General features: G+C 54.1%; 1 protein-coding gene across 2 annotated transcripts; it reads right to left on the reverse strand.

Moving 5' to 3' along the window:
* Positions 1 to 420: 420 nt before the first annotated feature.
* Positions 421 to 17,199, reverse strand: DDX23 (DEAD-box helicase 23). 2 transcript variants are annotated; one of them, XM_038752228.1, is made up of 17 exons: positions 17,136 to 17,199; positions 8,977 to 9,185; positions 8,725 to 8,847; positions 8,091 to 8,184; positions 7,799 to 7,864; positions 7,493 to 7,631; positions 7,111 to 7,241; positions 6,893 to 7,005; positions 5,627 to 5,770; positions 5,266 to 5,491; positions 5,031 to 5,176; positions 4,451 to 4,628; positions 2,867 to 3,109; positions 2,196 to 2,347; positions 1,983 to 2,091; positions 1,301 to 1,475; positions 421 to 1,188 (listed from the first exon to the last, which is right to left on the reverse strand). In XM_038752228.1, the coding sequence occupies exons 2-17, from the start codon at positions 9,183 to 9,185 to the stop codon at positions 965 to 967; spliced, it is 2,472 nt and encodes an 823-aa protein (XP_038608156.1). In that variant the 5' UTR covers positions 17,136 to 17,199; the 3' UTR covers positions 421 to 964. The 2 variants fall into 2 exon arrangements, with proteins under 2 accessions (XP_038608156.1, XP_038608155.1); XM_038752227.1 differs by having other exon boundaries at positions 7,111 to 7,244.
* Between the last annotated feature and the right edge of the window lie 1,146 nt (positions 17,200 to 18,345).

An 18,345-nucleotide genomic window follows, 5' to 3' on the forward strand; every position in this document is an offset into this window, starting at 1 on the left:
CCTGAAAAGCAAACAGGGAGGAGGGCTATCGTCTGGTGGTCCAGGGCAGGTGGCTCCTGGATGGTTACAACTGGCTGGGGGTACAGGACGTACCCACTAATCTGCCCCAGGGACCAGAACCCATCAGTTGGCATGACCTTCTCGAGATCATCCTGTTCCTCTGCCTTCAGACAGGCCAGCTGGATGGGGGAGGAGGTGCCCAGACAGTTTGTTGGTTGTCTTGCAGTCTACCCCCAGTCCCTCCAGCTGCAGCTGGCACCCTGCTCGGGGGGGAGGGCCGTTGCTCCCGCTCCCTCTCCCCCCTCTCAGACTGGGAACAGGTCCCTGTCCTGGCGTGACCCCAGCTGAGTTCTTGCTTAACCCCCAGGTTGCCAGGAGTGGACGGGAGGAAGAGAGAGGGAGAAAGGAGGAACGGCAGAGGTCGTAGGGGCCAGAGAGGGCCTGAGGCAGCAGTGACTTTATTGCCAGCACGCCAGTATCTCCATCATCTCAGAGAATGGAGATGGGGCGGTCACTCCCGGTGACAGAAAGACCGGGATCAGGCCCCTCAAATCCGAACCTCTGAAAACATTAAAAAAAAAAGACCCCTTCCAAGTTGCCCCACGGCTGTCCCTGTGTCTCTCTGGAGTGCTCAACCCCCGCCTGCAATCACCAGCTGTGAAAGGGCGGCCAGGCCGGGCCTGACCAGAGGGGAAAGAAGCCGGGACAGGCTAGGCCCCCGCTGCGGTGGCCCAGGGTCCGGCTGTCCAACTCCCTCCCGTGCCACACACCCGGGATACAAAGGGGGTGGGGGTTTTGCTGGTTCCAGAGCCTCCCGGGGACTGAAGTTCACAGAGGTTCTCCTTCCACCTCTGAAGTGCGTCCCCTGGTCCCGTGGTCGGTCCACCCCTTCGGCCTCCTTTGGCTGGCTCAGGTCCAAGACCCCGGCGGGGTGGAGGGGTAGGGCACGGCTGGGGGTGGGCCATCAGGCGAAGATGGTCTCCTCCCGGCGTTTCTTGGTGAGGATGGTGCCCGGCTTGTGCTGGGCGTCGGGGTGGTTGGCCAGCTCGGGGGGGCAGGCCGACACGGGGCTCTCCAGGATGGCCTGTTTCAGCTCATAAAACACGGCCGAGTCCTCCTTGGTCAGGAACGTGATGGCCACGCCGCTCTTGCCCGCCCGGCCCGTCCGTCCGATGCGGTGAATGTAGTCTGGAGAGAGGAGGGACGCCGGTCGTCACCCCCTGCCCGGCCCGGCCCGCCCCCGTCCCGTCCCCCACCTCGGGGGCCCACCGCGGGGTGGGCGGGCAGCCCTGGCTCTCACCTTCGATGTTCTTGGCCATGTCATAGTTGACCACCATGGAGACGTCCTGGATGTCGATACCACGGCCGGCTACGTCCGTGGCCACCAGGATGTCCTTGGCCCCGGCCTTGAGGTTGGACAGGGCGAACTCCCGCTGCTCCTGGCCCTTGCCACCGTGTAGGGTGCAGGCATTGTACTGCAGGGACAACCGGGGGAAGGGGTTCAGGGATGGGGTCGCGCTCACCATCGCAGACACGCCCCCCTCCTCCGGGCCGGAGCCCCCACTTTCAACCTTGTGTTCCCCGTGCCGGGCAGCAGGAATACTGCAGGGACGAGAGTCCTCTCGCCCCTTTCCTCTTCTCCCACTCCCTTCTGCGTCGCCCTGACTTGCTCCCTTTATTCACCCCCAACTCCCACGCCCACAGCACTTATGCCCATATCGTAATTTATTAATATTAATGCCAGTCTCCCCCACTAGACTGTAAGCTCAGTATGGGCAGGGAATGTGTCCGTTTACTGATATATTGCACTCTCCCAAGCGCTGAGTACAGCGCTCTGCAATCAATCAATCAGTGGTATTTACTGAGCGCTTACTGAGTGTCAATTAATACGACAATGAACAAGGATGGGTGTCTCCGCTCGGGCAACGGGGAAACGCAGGAGCCCTGGTGTGGGACCACCCCCACTTCCACATTCCTCTTACCCCCATCTTCTCCAGAGACTTAGCCAGAACATCGCAGCCCTTCTTCTGGTTGACGAAGATGATGATGGGTGGGTCGAACCCTTGCTCCAAGATGGCCAGCAGCTTTTTCCTGGGAGGGTGGGGAGGAGAGGGCTCTGGGAGCTGCTCTGGGGGAGCCCCTCCCCGCTACCCTTCCAGCCTCCCTCAGCTCCCTCCCCCCCGGCCCCCACCCACCTCTTTTCCGACTCCGACATGAGGAAGACCTTCTGCTCCACGCGCTCGTGGGGTTTTCCGGCGGAGCCGATGTAGACGACGGCCGGGCGGCGCAGGTAGCTCCGGGCCAGCCGCTCCACCGCCGGGGGCATGGTGGCCGTGAACATGACCGTCTGTGGGTGTGGCGATGTGCCCCCGGGTCAGACCGGGGGCCCGCCCTCACCCACTGCTTGAAGGAACTATCTCCCCCTGCCCGGAAAACCGCAAGAAATCGGGTGGTGGCTAATCCGTCAGCTCGCTGTGGGCAGGGAATGTGTCCGTTATATTGTCCTCTCTCGAGCGCTTAGTACATTACTCCGCACACAGTAAGTGTTCAATAAATAGGAGTGGTTGACCACTGGGTGTGGTGAGCCAAGGGAGCACTGGGCATGTCTGATAGGGGGATGGTTCTGGAGTGGAAACCAGAATTCCTTGAATCCCCAGCGGTGCCCAGCTAAGTGCCACCTTGGGCGGGGGATGTCGGTGCCCCTTCCCATCACCACCATGTTCCCCGAGCCCAATCTGGGCTCCGTCCTGGGGCCGGCTGCAGGCCTGGTACCTCCTTGGCAGCCTGGGCTCCAGTGCCCCCCGTCCACCTCGAAGCAATGAAACAGCTCCGTCACCCCAAGCCCAGGGCGTCCCGAGTGGCTCACCTGGCGATACTTGTGTTTGCCCGACTCAAAGTTGGCCAGCATCTTCTCGGGGTCCTCAGCCTCGTCCGTGTCAGGCTTCTGGTTGCTGACGGGCATGTGCTCCAGGATCTTCTGCACATCAGGCTCGAAGCCCATGTCGATCATGCGGTCCGCCTCGTCCAGGACCACGTAGGTACAGCGGCTCAACACCAGGTAGCGGTTCTCCAGGACGTCGATCAGTCGCCCGGGGGTGGCGATCACTATCTGCAGTGTGGAAGGCTCGGGTGACCCCTCGGTGGGGACCCCCCAAGCTTGGCCCTCCTCACCCAGGGCCTCCGTCGGGAGGATGAGAAGTCCCGGAACAGAGGGGCTGAAGGCCCGAGAGCCTTCACAGCCCTTGCCTCCTCCGGGAAGCCTTCCCTTATTTCTCCCACCCGCTCTCCAGCCCCCGGTGGCCTTACGGGCTTCCGGAGTCCTTGGGGGGCCTTGTGAGCAGCCCCCCAAACTCCATGAAAGTAAGCTCCGCAAGGGCAGGAATTGGGTCTTTTCCCCAGCAAAGAGGAGGCCCTCAATGCTACTGCTGCTATTTCGGCAATTTAAGGTGGGTGGCTCTGCCTTCTGGGAAGACTGATGGGCCTGGGGGGCGAGCGACTGTCCGACTCCCTGCCAACCAGCCTTGGCCTTGAGGGAGTTCCCGGGAATTCTGGCTGCCTCCTTTGGGACCCCTGGGCCCATGTGCTTAGCTAAAGAACAGTGCTTTGCACATTGTTAAGTGCTTAACAAATACCATTATTATTATTCTACAAGGTCAGGTTTGGCACAGTCCCTGTCCCACATGGGGCTCACCGTCTTAATCCCCGTTTCACAGAGGAGGGAACTGCCTCCCTTCCCACCCTCCCAGGATCTCCAAGCCCTTACTCTTTCCCATCCCCAGATCATGAGCTTGTTGCGGGCAGGAAATGTGTCTGTTACATGGTTAGAGTGTACTCTCCTGAGCGTTTAGTGCAGTGCTCTGCACCAGCGCTAGGCAGATACCATTGACGGGCTGTCCGAGTTTCCCCAGGCCTGAAGCGCACGGCTCAGGGGAAAGAGCCCGGGCTTTGGAGTTAGGGGTCATGGGTTCAAATTCCGGCTCCGCCACTTGTCAGCTGTGTGACTTTGGGCAAGTCACAGCTTCTCTGTGCCTTAGTTACCTCATCTGGAAAATGGGGATTAAGTCTGTGAGCCCCACGTGGGACAACCTGATTACCTTGTCTCTACCCCAGCACTTAGAACAGTGCTTTGCACATAGTAAGCACTTAATAAATGCCATCATCATCATCATCATCGGAAAGCTGCCAGCCCTTTCCATGCCCCTTTTGGATTATGGGCCACGAGGGAGTTGGCAACTATGCCTGCTACCCAACGAGGATCCCAGCACTCTAGACAGACTGGGTCACTGAGCCCCGCAGACTGTGAGCAAGCCTGCCCCCCGACCCCTAGCCCACCCGAGCTCACTGGCAACAATCATCGAGGGAGGGAGGTGGGGAAGTGAGGTCCCCTCAGTGGCAGTCACGGGGCCGGGGAGCTGCAGAAACAGACGGAGGGACGGACGGACGGACTGACCTCACAGCCCATCCGCAGCCGGAAGCCCTGGTCCTCCCGGGAGATGCCACCGATGACAGCCACGGTCCGGATGCCCAGGGGTTTCCCGAACTTGATGGTCTCCTCCTCGATCTGCTGGGCCAGCTCACGCGTGGGGGCCAGGATGATGGCGTAGGGGCCCTGGTCTGATTCCTCGATCCTGCCCGTGGGGATCGCCCTGCCCGTCAGCTGCGGGGCCCTGACACCACCCTATCGCCCCCAGCCTCCCCTGCTTCCAGGCTGGAGAACTCAGGGGTCCAGAACACAGACACCCCAAGGGCAGCGGGACCCCCGCTGCAGGTCATTTCATCTGGCCCCCACCAGCCCCTGTGCCCAGGCTGACTTGATGTCCTCCCAGAATCTCTCCTGGTTTGGGAAGGGGATGTTGCGGCCTTCCCCGTACCTAGCCCTGCTACGGTCAGGCGGTTCTTCGAAACGTCTAACCCCGCTCCCTCCTGTTATGGTTCCAGCCCCCCCTTTTGGGGTAGTAGGAGCGCAACTGGTCGCCTTCAGGGTAGTTCCTGACCTCTCGCCGCTCCCCTTCTCTCCCCTGGCCCCTAACCTGTCGATCTTGGGCAGCGTGGTGATCCAGACCAGCAGCGGGATCAAGAAGGCCGCCGTCTTCCCGCTGCCCGTCTCTGCCACGCCGATGATGTCACGGTTCTGCAGCCCGATGGGGATGGCCTGGCGCTGGATGGGCGTTGGTTCCTGCGGGTATCGTGGGGCGGGGAGAGGGGTCAGGCGGCCCCGGGTGCCCAGCGGACGAAGCCCTCCCCCGCGGCGGCCCAGATCCCCACCTTGTAGCCGCACTTGTCGATGACCTCCAGGATGTGGGGGGGCAGGGACGAGTCCTTCCAGGAGCGGATGGGGTTGGGGATCTTGCCGCCCTTGGTGGTGATGCTGTAGTCCTCCCGGAAGATGCGCCAGTCCCTGTCCGTCATCTCGTCCAGCTTCTTCTGGGACCAGTGCCGATCGTCCCAGCGCTGCTTGGCTTCTTTCTTCCGCAGCTTGCGCAGCCTCGCCCTGGCGGGGGCGGAGGCAGAAAGAGGGGTCGGCCCTGAACCCCACATCCTCCTCCAGCGTGTTCCCCTTTTCCATCAGCCCCGATAGCCCACCCTGCCCCTCCCCAGCTAGGCGCCCCCCGGCCGCCCCACGCACTCCTCCTGCTCTTTCTCCTCCAGCGTGCGTCTCTTCTCCATCAGGTCCCCGTAGAACCGCGACTGCTCCCGCTTCTGCTGCTTCAGGTCGATGCCGGCGATGAAACCGCGGCCCAGCAGCTGCACCTGGTGCCGCTCCTTGTACCTGGGTGGGGGAGAGGGGCGAGGCACGTTCAAGGGTGAGATGATGGGGGGACCGGAGTGGTCAGGAATTACCCGGGGGCGAGAGAGAAGAGTCAGAGAGGGGTCCCCCCCACTCTTCCAGCACCCCCACTGGGCAGACCTTTCCCCAGAGCCAGCTAACCTCATTTTCCCTTGTCCAGCCAGTGACCCCTTCGCCTCTTTACATCCCCCCTCCCGGCCCCACACCACTTAAGTTCATAGCTAATTATTTCTATTAATGTCTGTCTGCCCCTCTAGGCCGTAAGCTCCTTGTAGGCAGGGAATGTGTCAGTTTATTGCTATATCGTACTCTCCCAAGCGCTTAGTACAGTGCTCTGAACACAGTAATCGCTCAATAAGTGAAGCAGAGAAGCAGTGTGGCTCAGTGAAAAGAGCACGGGCTTTGGAGTCAGAGGTCATGGGTTCAAATCCCGGCTCCGCCAATTGTCAGCTGGGTGACTTTGGGCAAGTCACTTAACTTCTCTGGGCCTCAGTTACGTCATCTGCAAAATGGGGATTAAGACTGTGAGCCCGCCGTGGGACAACCTGATCATCATCATCATCATCAATCGCATTTATTGAGCGCTTACTGTGTGCAGAGCACTGTACTAAGCGCTTGGGAAGTACAAGTTGGCAACGTATAGAGACAGTCGCTACCCAACAGTGGGCTCACAGTCTAAAAGGGGGAGACAGAGAACAAAACCAAACATACTAACAAAATAAAATGAATAGAATAGATATGTACAAGTAAAATAGAGTAATAAATATGTACAAACATATATACAGGTGATATACATATATACAGGTGATATACATATATACAGGTGGATCACCTTGTAACCTCCCCAGCGCTTAGAACAGTGCTTTGCACATAGTAAGCGCTTAATAAATGCCATCATAATTATTATTACTAATAAATATGACTGACCCTGCCCTCTCCCGGAGCCCAGATGAGTGCCCCTGTTGTTACCTGCCTGCTCAGACCTTCTCCACAGCAGAGTGGGAAGAGAGCGGGGAGTCGGGAAAGGGAGTTGGGGAGACTGAGGGGAACAGGGAAGAGGGAGGCAGGCTCCTGGGCCCTCAGATCGGGGCCGGCCACACTCACAGGGGGTTGTAGTCTATGGACGTGTCCTCGGACGCATCCCACTCAAAGACGAACTTGCGGTCGTTGAGGTGTCGTGTGCGTCGCCGTTTCCTGATGCCCCCTAAGTAGCGCTCCTGCCCGGGGAGAGGGAGGAAGGGAGGGAGGGCTGCCCGTCAGGCCCGGCCCCTGGACACCCGGGCCACCCGGGACCCCCGGGCCGAGGGGAGCCCGGCCCCTACCTTGATGGCGTGCAGCTCCTTGCTCTTGTCCTTCTCTTCCCGGATCTTCTGCCGGCCCTCTTCGTCTTCATTGCCGTTGGTCTCCCGCTCCATCCTCTCCCTCCTCTCCCTCCTCTCCCGTTCCTGGGGGTCTTCTGAGGGGAGAGGGCGGGTACCGATCAGGTAGAGGAGGAGAAGGAGGAGTGTCAGCCCAATCGCCAGCCCTCCACTGGAGCTCCCTGGCACCTGCCCCTGCTGAGGCCCCGGGGATGCCCCCACTTTGGGTCAGCAACGGTGAACTGGGGGGGACCCTCAAAATGGCTGATGTGGGGTGACCACTCCCCCAACCGTGTTGGCACAGACTGTCACAGACTCCACGCTGGGTGGGTCCTCCAGCACTGACCCAGCATCTTCCTGCCCATGTCCTGAAAGTGCTTCCTCTTCTTCCTCTCCTCCTCGATCAGCTTCTGCCGCTCCTCTACTTCCTGCTGCCGCCGCTTCAGAGCCTCAGCCTCCCGCTCCACTTTGGAGAGGAACTTGGGCTGGAAAGCAGAGTGGGCTCTGTGAGTGCAGAGAGGGAGCACTCCCCACTGCCCCAACGCCCACACCTCCGCCCACAGCCCCAATACCTACACCTCCGCTCACTGCTCCAGTGTCCACACTGCTTCCCTAATGCCCACACCTCTGCCCCAGAGCCCCACACTCTCACCTTGGCTTCGGCTTCCTCCTCGGCCTTCTTCTTGGCCAGAAGTTCCTCCAGGGACAAAGGCTGAGTCTGCGGGACGCACAGGAGACTGAGCCCAGGGAGCCCGCTAGCAGGGGCAAGACCCCCCTCCACCAGGGGCAACCAGAGTTGCAGGGGCTGAGCTTCCCCCAGTGTCACTGCTGTAGCCCTGTGCCCAGGATTCATTTCTCTGCCCATTCTCACCCTCTCCCGGTCCCGGAAGGCAGGGTGTGCAGGGAGGGGCATCGAGGGACAGGGACCTCCTCCACCCCCTCACCTTTGGCTTCTTATCTCCGTGCTCGTCATCCTCCTCCTTCTTGAAGTCACGGTCCTTCCGGGATTTGGAGTCTTTCCCTCGGACCGGGGACAAGCTTCGGGGAAGGGGGAGAGTCCGTGTCATAGTGGGGCCCTGGTGAAGTGGACCATTGGTAGCCGAGGCTGCCGGCCAGCGGCTCCTCAGCTGCCTGGTCCTCTCTGACATGACTCCAAGGGATGTTCTCTCGCATTGGGTCCACTCACACATGTATTATCCCCAAGGGGGCAGCTCGTCGGGAACTAGACCTTTGCCCTGGTCCAAGGGCTTCTTAGGCAGATGCAAGTGTGTATGTGCTACTGCTGAAATCTCCCTTAAATATAAGCTGAGGGAGACAAGCCCCTGCATTGGTTTCTGGGCTTGCCCATCTCCTGGCCTCCAGCCCATCCTCACCTTCCCGACACCTCCGGGGAAGGGGCCGGGTCTGCGTCTATCTAGAGCTGGGGCACAGCGCCGTGCTGGAGACGCTTCAGTGACCTCTGCCCACTAGGAACCACCCCCCCAGCGCCCCTGAACTGACCCCGGGCGGCCCCACGGGCCACGTCCAGGGCCGGGGCTCTCCTTCCGGCCTCCCCCCCCCCCCCCCCCCCCCGGGCACCTGGATCGCTTCCGGTCCTTGTCCCGCCGATGGCCATCCTTGTCCCGCTCTCGGTCCTTCTTGCTCCGTTCTCGCTCCTTATCCCGTTCTTTGTCCCGCTCCCGCTCCTTGTGCCGCCGTTCTCTGGGAGGCGGCCAACAGGAAAGAATGAGTCTCCACACTCCCCTGGGGGTCCCTCCGCCCCCGGGAGACCCTGTCGTCCCTGCGCCCCCACACCCCCCATCCCCAACAGATGCCAACCGCGGCCCTCACCTCTCCGTGGATTTGGACCGGGAGCGTGAGTGGGAGCGGCTGCCCCCTCGCCGCCGGTCCCGGGAACGGTGCCGCTTTCGGTCTTTAAAGGGGGACGACTTCCGATCCCTGTCCCTCTCCCGCTCCCTGTCAGGGGACCGCGACCGCTTCCTCTCCTCCTTGGAGGGCGACCCGTCCCGGTCCTTCTTGTCCGCCAGCTCGCCCGCCATCTGGAGCGGAGGGAAGCGCTGTGAGGGAAGCGCCCCAGCCTCCTGGCTCTTGCTGGATGCTCCCCGGACCCTCGGGGGCTGGAGGAACCCGAGTTGGGGGCCAGGAATTACCTGTCCTGCCTCCTGGACTTCTTGGACTGATTGTCCTGCCAGCATCTTGGGATCAACATGTGCAAAACTGAACTCCTCCTCCTTTCCCCATCTTTTTTTTAAATAGTATTTGTTAAGCGCTTACTATATACCAGGCACTGTACTAAGAGCTGGGGTACATACGTGCTAATCAGGTTGGACACAGTCTCTGTCCCACATGGGGCCCACAGTCTTAATCCCTGTTTTACAGATGAGGTGACTGAGGCCCAGAGAGGTCAACATCTCTGTTGACTCTCCTCATCTCACTGCAGGTTTTCAGCCCTCACTTTCAATCGACTGCTAAATCTTTTCCCAGACCCATCCACTCCTCTCCACTGGCATGACGGCACCAGGTAATCTCACAACTAGACTAGTGTGTCGGACACCTCAATGGTCCCCCACCAATCGGTCAACGACATTTACTGAACGCTTACTGTGTGCACAGCACTGTGCTAAGTGCTTGGGAAAGAACAATAAGACAAGCCTCCAGCCATTTCCCACCTCAGCCAATCCCACGGTCCACTGCCCGGACTATCTTCCTAAAACACGGCTCCGTACACATCTCTTAGCGCTTAGTACAGTGCTCTGCACACAGTAAGCGCTCAATAAATACAGCTGAATGAATCTCTCTACTCCTCAAAAAACTTCTGACTCGCTATTTCCCTTTGCAACAAGCAGAAATTCTTTACTGCTGGATAGTAGTAGTATTGGTATTTATTAAGCACTTCTGGTGTGCCAAGCACTGTACTAAGCACTCAGAAAAGGTGTGCAGGTGAGCATTAGATTGAAAAGAGGAACAGTCGAGAAGATCTGCTTAGCCACTCTCTTTTCCCTCCACACCCCAGCTTGCCCTCTTCAGTTCTCTCAAGCTAATGGGCTCACTCTGCTTCATTCATAATAATAATGATAATAATAATAATAATGGCATTTATTAAGCGCTTACTATGTGCAAAGCACTGTTCTAAGTGCTGGGGAGGTCACAAGGTGAGCAGGCTGTCCCCCGGGGGGCTCACAGTCTTCACCCCCATTTTACAGATGAGGCAACTGAGGCCCAGAGAAGTTAAGTGACTTGCCCAAAGTCACCCAGCTGACAAGTGGCGGAGCCGGGATTTGAACCCATGACCTCTGACTCCAAAGCCCGGGCTCTTTCCACTGAGCCACGCTGCTTCTACTGCTTTAAACCTCTTGCTTACACCCTTCCTGCCTGGGACTCCCTCCCCTCTCAAATCCACCAGACCAGAGTTCTCACCAATTTTAAAGACCTGCTGAATAATAATAATAATGATAGCATTTGTTAAGCGCTTACTATGTGCAAAGCACTGTTCTAAGCGCTGGGGAGGTTACAAGGTGATCAGGTTGTCCCACAGGGGGCTCACAGTCTTAATCACACCTCCTCCAGGGGCCCTTCCATGATAAATTTTTCTTCTCCCTATGTCATGTCCTCAACTAACACACTTCTGCACTAATCAATCAATCAATCATATTTATTGAGCACTTACTGTGTGCAGAGCACTGTACTAAGCACTTAATCAGACATATTTATGTAGGAATGAAACAGCGTGACCCAGTTGCCCAGGAGTCGGAGGCCCGAGCAGAGGCCCAGGAGTCGGAGGACCTGGGTTCTCATCCCAGCTCTGTCATGTGACTGCTTTGCAACATTGGGCAAGTCATTTCACATCTCTGTGCCTCAGTTTCCTCATACATAAACGGGGATTCAATACCTGTTCTCCCTCTTTGACTGTGAGCCCCACGTGGGACAGGGACTGTATCCGACCACACAATATTGTAGATATCAGGACTGCAGAAGCAGCATGGGGTAGTGGGTAGAGAGAGCATGGGCCTGGGAATCAGAAGGTCACGGGTTCTAATCCTGACCCCTCCACTCATCTGCTGTGTGACCTTGGGCCAGTCGCTTCACTTCTCTGGGCCTCAGTGACCTCATCTGTAAAACGGGGATTGGGACTGTGAGCCCCACGTGGGACAGGGACTGGGTCCAACCCGATCTGCTTGTATCCACTCTGCGCTTAGTACAGTGCCTGGCACCTAGTAGGCACTTAACAAATACCTCAATTATTCTTATTATTATCTTGAGGGCACATCTACTAATACAGTACTCTCCTGAAGTAGTAAAACTCTGCACAGAATAGAAACGCAACAAATAATGTTGACTGAAATTTCCCACAGAAACTCTCCAGATCTGGGTGGGCTACGTGAATCGAACAGAGAGCCCCCTGTGACACCCCTTACCAATTGATCAATTGATCAATCCTTCCCAATTGATCAATCAAGAGTATTTACTGAGCACTTTATGCACTAAACACTTGGGAGAGTCTAATACACTGGTTAGACACGCTCTCTGCCCTCAAAGAACTTCCAGTCTCTGCACCCAGTAAGCGCTCAATAAATACGACTGATGATGATGATGTGGGAGACAGACCTTAAAAACAAATTACAGGTAAAAAGAGTGTCTTTTCTCAGAGTGCGAGTTCCATGGAGGCTAGGTTCTAGGTCTAATCATCATCATCATCAATCGTATTTATTGAGCGCTTACTATGTGCAGAGCACTGTACTAAGCGCTTGGGAAGTACAAATTGGCAACATATAGAGACAGTCCCTACCCAACAGTGGGCCCATTGCTTAATACAGTGCTCAGGACAAGCATGGGGCTCAGTAAACACTACTGACTGGTTGACTATAAATAATCAATAAATACTACTGGTTGGTTGATTGGTTGACTACTGATAGGTCCACTAGGTTGTGAGTTCACTGTGGGCAGGAAACGTGTCTACAGTAATAATAACGGCATTTGTTAAGTGCTTACTATGTGCCAAGCCCTGTTCTAAGCACCGGGGTAGATATAAGGTAATCAGGTTGTCCCTCGTGGGGCTCACAGTCTTAATTCCCACTTTACAGATGAGGTAACTGAGGCACAGAGAAGTTGTGACTTGCTATGTGCCAAGCCCTGTTCTAAGCACTGGGGTAGATATAAGGTAATCAGGTTGTCCCTCGTGGGGCTCACAGTCTTAATTCCCACTTTACAGACGCGGTAACTGAGGCACAGAGAAGTTAAGTGACTTGCCCAAAGTCACACGGCTGACAAGTAGCAGAGCCGGGATTTGAACCCACGACTTCTGGCTCCCTTGCCCGGGCTCTTTCCACTAGGCCACACTGCTTCTCAACTGTGCTCTATTTTCTATAATAATAATAAAAATGATGATATTTGTTAAGCTCTTACTATGTGCCAAGCACTGTTCTAAGCGCTGGGGAGGCGGGTACAAGGTGATCAGGTTGTCCCACCCAGGGCTCACAGTCTTAATCCTCATTTTACGGATGAGGTAACTGAGGCACAGAGAAGTGAAGTGACTTGCCCAAAGTCACACAGCTGACAACTTGTTAAGCGCTTACTATATGTCGAACACTGTTCTAAGCACAGAGAAGCAGCGTGGCTTAGTGGAACGAGCCCAGGCTTGGGAGTCAGAGGTCATGGGTTCTAATCCCGGCTCCGCCACTTATCAACTGTGTGACTTTGGGCAAGTCACTTAACTTCTTGGTGCCTCAGTTTCCTCATCCGTCAAATGGGGATGAAGACTGTGAGCCCCATGTGGGACAACCTGATGACCCTGCATCTTCCCCAGTGCTTAGAACAGTGCTTGGCACATAGTAAGCGCTTAACACCTTCCAGGAGCCTACAATCTAATGGGATAGACAGACAAAGGTCATTTCAGATAGTTGGAGTAATCAGTCAATCAGTGATATTTATTGAGCACTTCAATGTGCAGAGCACTGTACTAAGTGCTTGAGAGAGTACAATACAAAATAATTAGGAGACACATTCCCTGCCCATAGTGAGCTTGCAATCTAGAGGTAGAGATGGATGTTAATATAAATCTATAATTTAAAATGTATCACAAAGATATTCATTCATTCAATCGTATTTATTGAGCGCTTACTGTGTGCAGAGCACTGTACTAAGCGCTTGGGAAGTACAAGATATGCATGTAAGTGCTGGGGGGTTAGGGGTGGGATGAATATCAAATGTCCAAAGGTCACAGATCCAAGTGCAAGAAAGGAGAGCAAGCCTAAAGTTTCGTTTGGAGAAGCAGCGTGGCTCAGTGGAAAGAGCCCGGGCTTTGGAGTCAGAGGTCATGGGTTCAAATCCCGACTCTGCCACTTGTCAGCTGGGTGACTTTGGGCAAGTCACTTCACTTCTCCGGGCCTCAGTTCCCTCTTCTGTAAACTGGGGATGAAGCCTGTGAGCCCCCAGTGGGACAACCTGATTACCTTGTACCCTCCCAGCGCTTAGAACAGTGCTTTGCACATAGTAAGTGCTTAATAAATGCCATCATTATTATTATTTTGTTGTCTGTCTCCCCCTTCTAGACTGTGAGCCCGCTGTTAGGTTGGGACCGTCTCTATATGTTGCCCACTTGTACTTCCCAAGCGCTTAGTACAGTGCTCTGCACACGGTAAGCGCTCAATAAATACAACTGAATGAATGAATAATAATGATAGTATATGTTTAGCGCTTACTATGTGCAATGCACTGCTCTAAGCGCTGGGGAGGTTACAGGGTGATCAGGTTGTCCCCGGGGGGGCTCACAGTTTTAATCCCCATTTTACAGATGAGGTAACTGAGGCCCAGAGAAGTGAAGTGACTTGCCCAAAGTCACCCAGCTGACAGTTGGCGGTGCCAGGATTTGAACCCATGACGTCTGACTCCAAAGCCCGGGTTCCTTCCACTGACCCACACTACTTCTCTTGGATGCTTGCATTGCTTCTCATGAATGAATGAACAAATACCATCATTATTATTACAAGTTAAATTCGGCAGACACAAACCCTGTCCCTCCTGGGGGTTCATTCATTCATTTATTCATTCAATCGTATTTATTGAGCGCTTACTGTGTGCAGAGCACTGTACTAGGCGCTTGGGAAGTACAAGTCGGCAACATATAGAGACGGTCCCTACCCGACAACTGGCTCACAGTCTAGAAGGGGGAGACAGACAGCAAAACAAAACATGTGGACGGGTGTCAAGTCATCAGAATAAATAGAAGTAAAGCTAGATCCCGACTCCGCCAATTGTCAGCTTTGTTACTTTGAGCAAGTCACATAATAATAATAATAATAATAATAATAATAATAATAATAATGGCATTTATTAAGCGTTTACTATGTGCAAAGCACTGTTCTACGCGCTGAGGAGGTTACAAGGTGATCAGGTTGTCCCACAGGGGGCTCACAGTCTTAATCCCATTTTACGGATGAGGTAACTGAGGCCCAGAAAAGTTAAGTGACTTGCCCAAAGCCACACAGCTGACAACTGGCAGAGCCGGGATTTGAACCTACGACCTCTGACTCCAAAGCCCGGGCTCTTTCCGCTGAGCCATGCTGCTTCTGTGTGCCTTAGCTTCTCTGTGCCTCAGTTCCCTCATCTGTACAATGGGGATGAAGACTGTGAAGCCCCCCGTGGGACAACCCGATCACCTTGTAACCTCCCCTGCGCTTAGGACAGTGCTCTGCACATAGTAAGCGCTTAATAAATGCCATTATTATTATTGTTAACAAAATAAATAGAATAGTAAATATGTACAAGTGAAATAATAATGGCTTACTAAATGCCATTATTATTATTAACAAAATAAATAGAATAGTAAATATGTACAAGTGAAATAATAGAGTAATAAGGGGGTTCGCAGGTGGGATGGGGGGGGCGTCCCCATGACTGTGGGGTCGGGTCGGTCTCTGAACTCCTTCCCCCTCAGGGCTTCCTGCCCCTCACCCCCAAGACCCCTTCAAAGGCCCTTTATCATTCATTCAATCGGATTTATTGAGCGCTTACTGTGTGCAGAGCACTGTACTAAGCGCTTGGGAAGGACAAGTTGGCAACATATAGAGACCATGTATACATGTATATATGTTTGTACATATTTATTACTCTATTTATTTATTTATTTTACTTGTACATATCTATTCTATTTATTTTATTTTCTTAACGTTCGGTTTTGTTCTCTGTCTCCCCCTTCTAGACTGTGAGCCCACTGTTGGGTAGGGACTGTCGCTATATGTTGCCAACTTGTACTTCCCAAGCGCTTAGTACAGTGCTCTGCACACAGTAAGCGCTCAAAAAATACGACTGATTGATATAGAGACGGTCCCTACCCAACAGTGGGCTCACAGTCTAGCAGACTGTGGCCTGCAGCCCGGCCCCGTTCCTGATGGGGGTCCCTTCAGGGCCGTCGCCCCTGGTCCCTTCCTCAATCAATCAATCAATCGTATTTATTGAGCGCTTACTGTGTGCAGAGCACTGTACTAAGTGCTTGGGAAGTACAAGTCGGCAACACATAGAGACAGTCCCTACCCAACAGCGGGCTCACAGTGTAAAAGGGGGAGACAGAGAACAAAACCAAACATACTAACAGAATAAAATAAATAGAATAGATATGTACAAGTAAAATAAATAGAGTAATAAATATGTACAAACATATATACAGGTGCTGTGGGGAAGGGAAGGAGGTAAGATGGGGGGATGGAGAGGGGGACGAGAGGAAGGGGCTCAGTCTGGGAAGGCTTCCTGTTAAACTGTTGAAACTCTGGTTTAGGGATTTTAAACACGAGGCAGTTATAACTGGCTTTCCCTTCTCAGGTTGTTTCTATGACCAAACAATTTTTAATTACTCTAGACTCATAAATATTAAAGCTGGCTATATTCTAAGCAGGGTGTTTTGTTTTTAATCAATCAATCGTATTTATTGAGCGCTTACTGTGTGCAGAGCACTGGACTAAGTGCTTGGGAAGTACAAGTTGGCAACACATAGAGACGGTCCCTACCCAACAGTGGGCTCACAGTCTAAAAGGGGGAGACAGACAACAAAACCAAACATACTAACAAAATAAAATAAATAGAATAGATATGTACAAGTAAAATAGAGTAATAAATATGTATAAACATATATACATCATCATCATCAATCGTATTTATTGAGCGCTTACTGTGTGCACAGCACTGGACTAAGCGCTTGGGAAGTACAAGTTGGCAACATCTAGAGACGGTCCCGACCCAACAGTGGGCTCACAATCTAGAAGGGGGAGACAGAGAACAAAACCAAACATACTAACAAAATAAAATAGAATAGATATGTACAAGTAAAATAGAGTAATAAATATGTACAAACATACATACATCATCATCATCATCAATCGTATTTATTGAGTGCTTACTGTGTGCAGAGCACTGTACTAAGCGCTTGGGAAGTACAAGTTGGCAACATCTAGAGACGGTCCCTACCCAAGAGTGGGCTCACAGTTTAAAAGGGGGAGACAGAGAACGAAACCAAACATACTAACAAAATAAAATAAAATAGAATAGATATGTACAAGTAAAATAAATAAATAAATAGAGTGATAAATATGTACAAACATATATACAGGTGTTGTGGGGTAGAGAAGGAGGTAAGATGGGGGGATGGAGAGGAAGGAAGGGGCTCAGTCTGGGAAGGCCTCCTGTTAAACTGTTGAAACTCTGGTTTAGGGATTTTAAGCACGAGGCAGTTATAACTGGCTTTCCCTTCTCAGGTTGTTTCTATGACCAAACAATTTTTAACTACTCTAGACTCATAAATATTAAAGCTGGCTATATTCTAAGCAGGGTGTTTTGTTTTTAATCAATCAATCGTATTTATTGAGCGCTTACTGTGTGCAGAGCACTGGACTAAGCGCTTGGGAAGTCCAAGTTGGCAACAGATAGAGACGGTCCCGACCCAACAGTGGGCTCACAGTCTAAAAACCGTCCCTTCCTCCTGCTCCTCCCCTCAAACTCACCTCCACGGCCCAACCGGCCCAACGAGGCCTCAGCGTCGCCGAGCGCCCGCCATCTTTCCCGGTTTCCAGGCCCTCCGACGACAGGGCCGCGGCGCGGGGCAGCCTGGGAGAGCGAGTCCCCGGCCAGGCAGCGCCAAGCCCGGCGCCCCCCTCGCGGAACTACCAGATCCAGGATGCACTGCGCGCGGGACCACGGAACCCAGTGTGCACCGCGCGCGGACCGTGGCGGGGCAGGGGGGCCAGCCGCGGGGGCTGCTGGGATATGTAGTCCTTCCCTAAAGAGCCCTCTCTTCTGCGGGAGCGGGCAGCCGCGAGGGCTGCTGGGATATGTAGTCCTTCCCTAAATAATAATAATAATGATGGCATTTATTAAGCGCTTACTATGTGCAAAGCACTGTTCTAAGCGCTGGAGAGGTTACAAGGTGCTCAGGTTGTCCCCTGTGGGGCTCGCAGTCTTAATCCCCATTTTACAGATGAGGTCACTGAGGCACAGAGAAGTTAAGTGACTGGCCCAAGTCACACAGCTGACAATTGGCAGAGCCGGGATTTGAACCCATGACCTCTGACTCCAAAGCCCGGACTCTTTCCACTGAGCCACGCTGCTTCTCAAGAGCCCTCTCTTCTGCGGCCTTCCAGTTTTGCATTCTTTCAACCGTATTGATTGAGCGCTTACTGGAGCACTGTACTAAGCGCTTGGGAAGTACAAATCGGCAACGTATGGAGACAGTCCCTACCCAATAACGGTCCCCGCCCTTTGGTTCACATCCAAGCCGTCACCAAAACCTGCCGGTCTCAGCTCCGCAACATTGCCAAGATCCGCCCTTTCCTCTCCATCCAAACTGCTACCCTGCTAATTCAAGATCTCATCCTATCCCGTCTGGACTACTGCACTAGCCTTCTCTCGGATCTCCCATCCTCGTGTCTCTCTCCACTTCAATCCATACTTCATGCTGCTGCCCGGATTATCTTTGTCCAGAAACGCTCTGGACATATCACTCCCCTCCTCAAAAACCTCCAATGGCTACCGATCAATCTGCGCATCAAGCAGAAACTCCTCACCCTGGGCTTCAAGGCTGTCCATCACCTCGCCCCCTCCTACCTCACCTCCCTTCTCTCCTTCTCCAGCCCAGCCCGCACCCTCCGCTCCTCCACCACTAATCTCCTCACTGTACCTCGTTCTCGCCTGTCCCGCCATCGAGCCCCGGCCCAC

Source organism: Tachyglossus aculeatus, chromosome 10 (genome assembly GCF_015852505.1).
Source record: "Tachyglossus aculeatus isolate mTacAcu1 chromosome 10, mTacAcu1.pri, whole genome shotgun sequence".
NCBI lineage: Eukaryota > Metazoa > Chordata > Mammalia > Monotremata > Tachyglossidae > Tachyglossus > Tachyglossus aculeatus.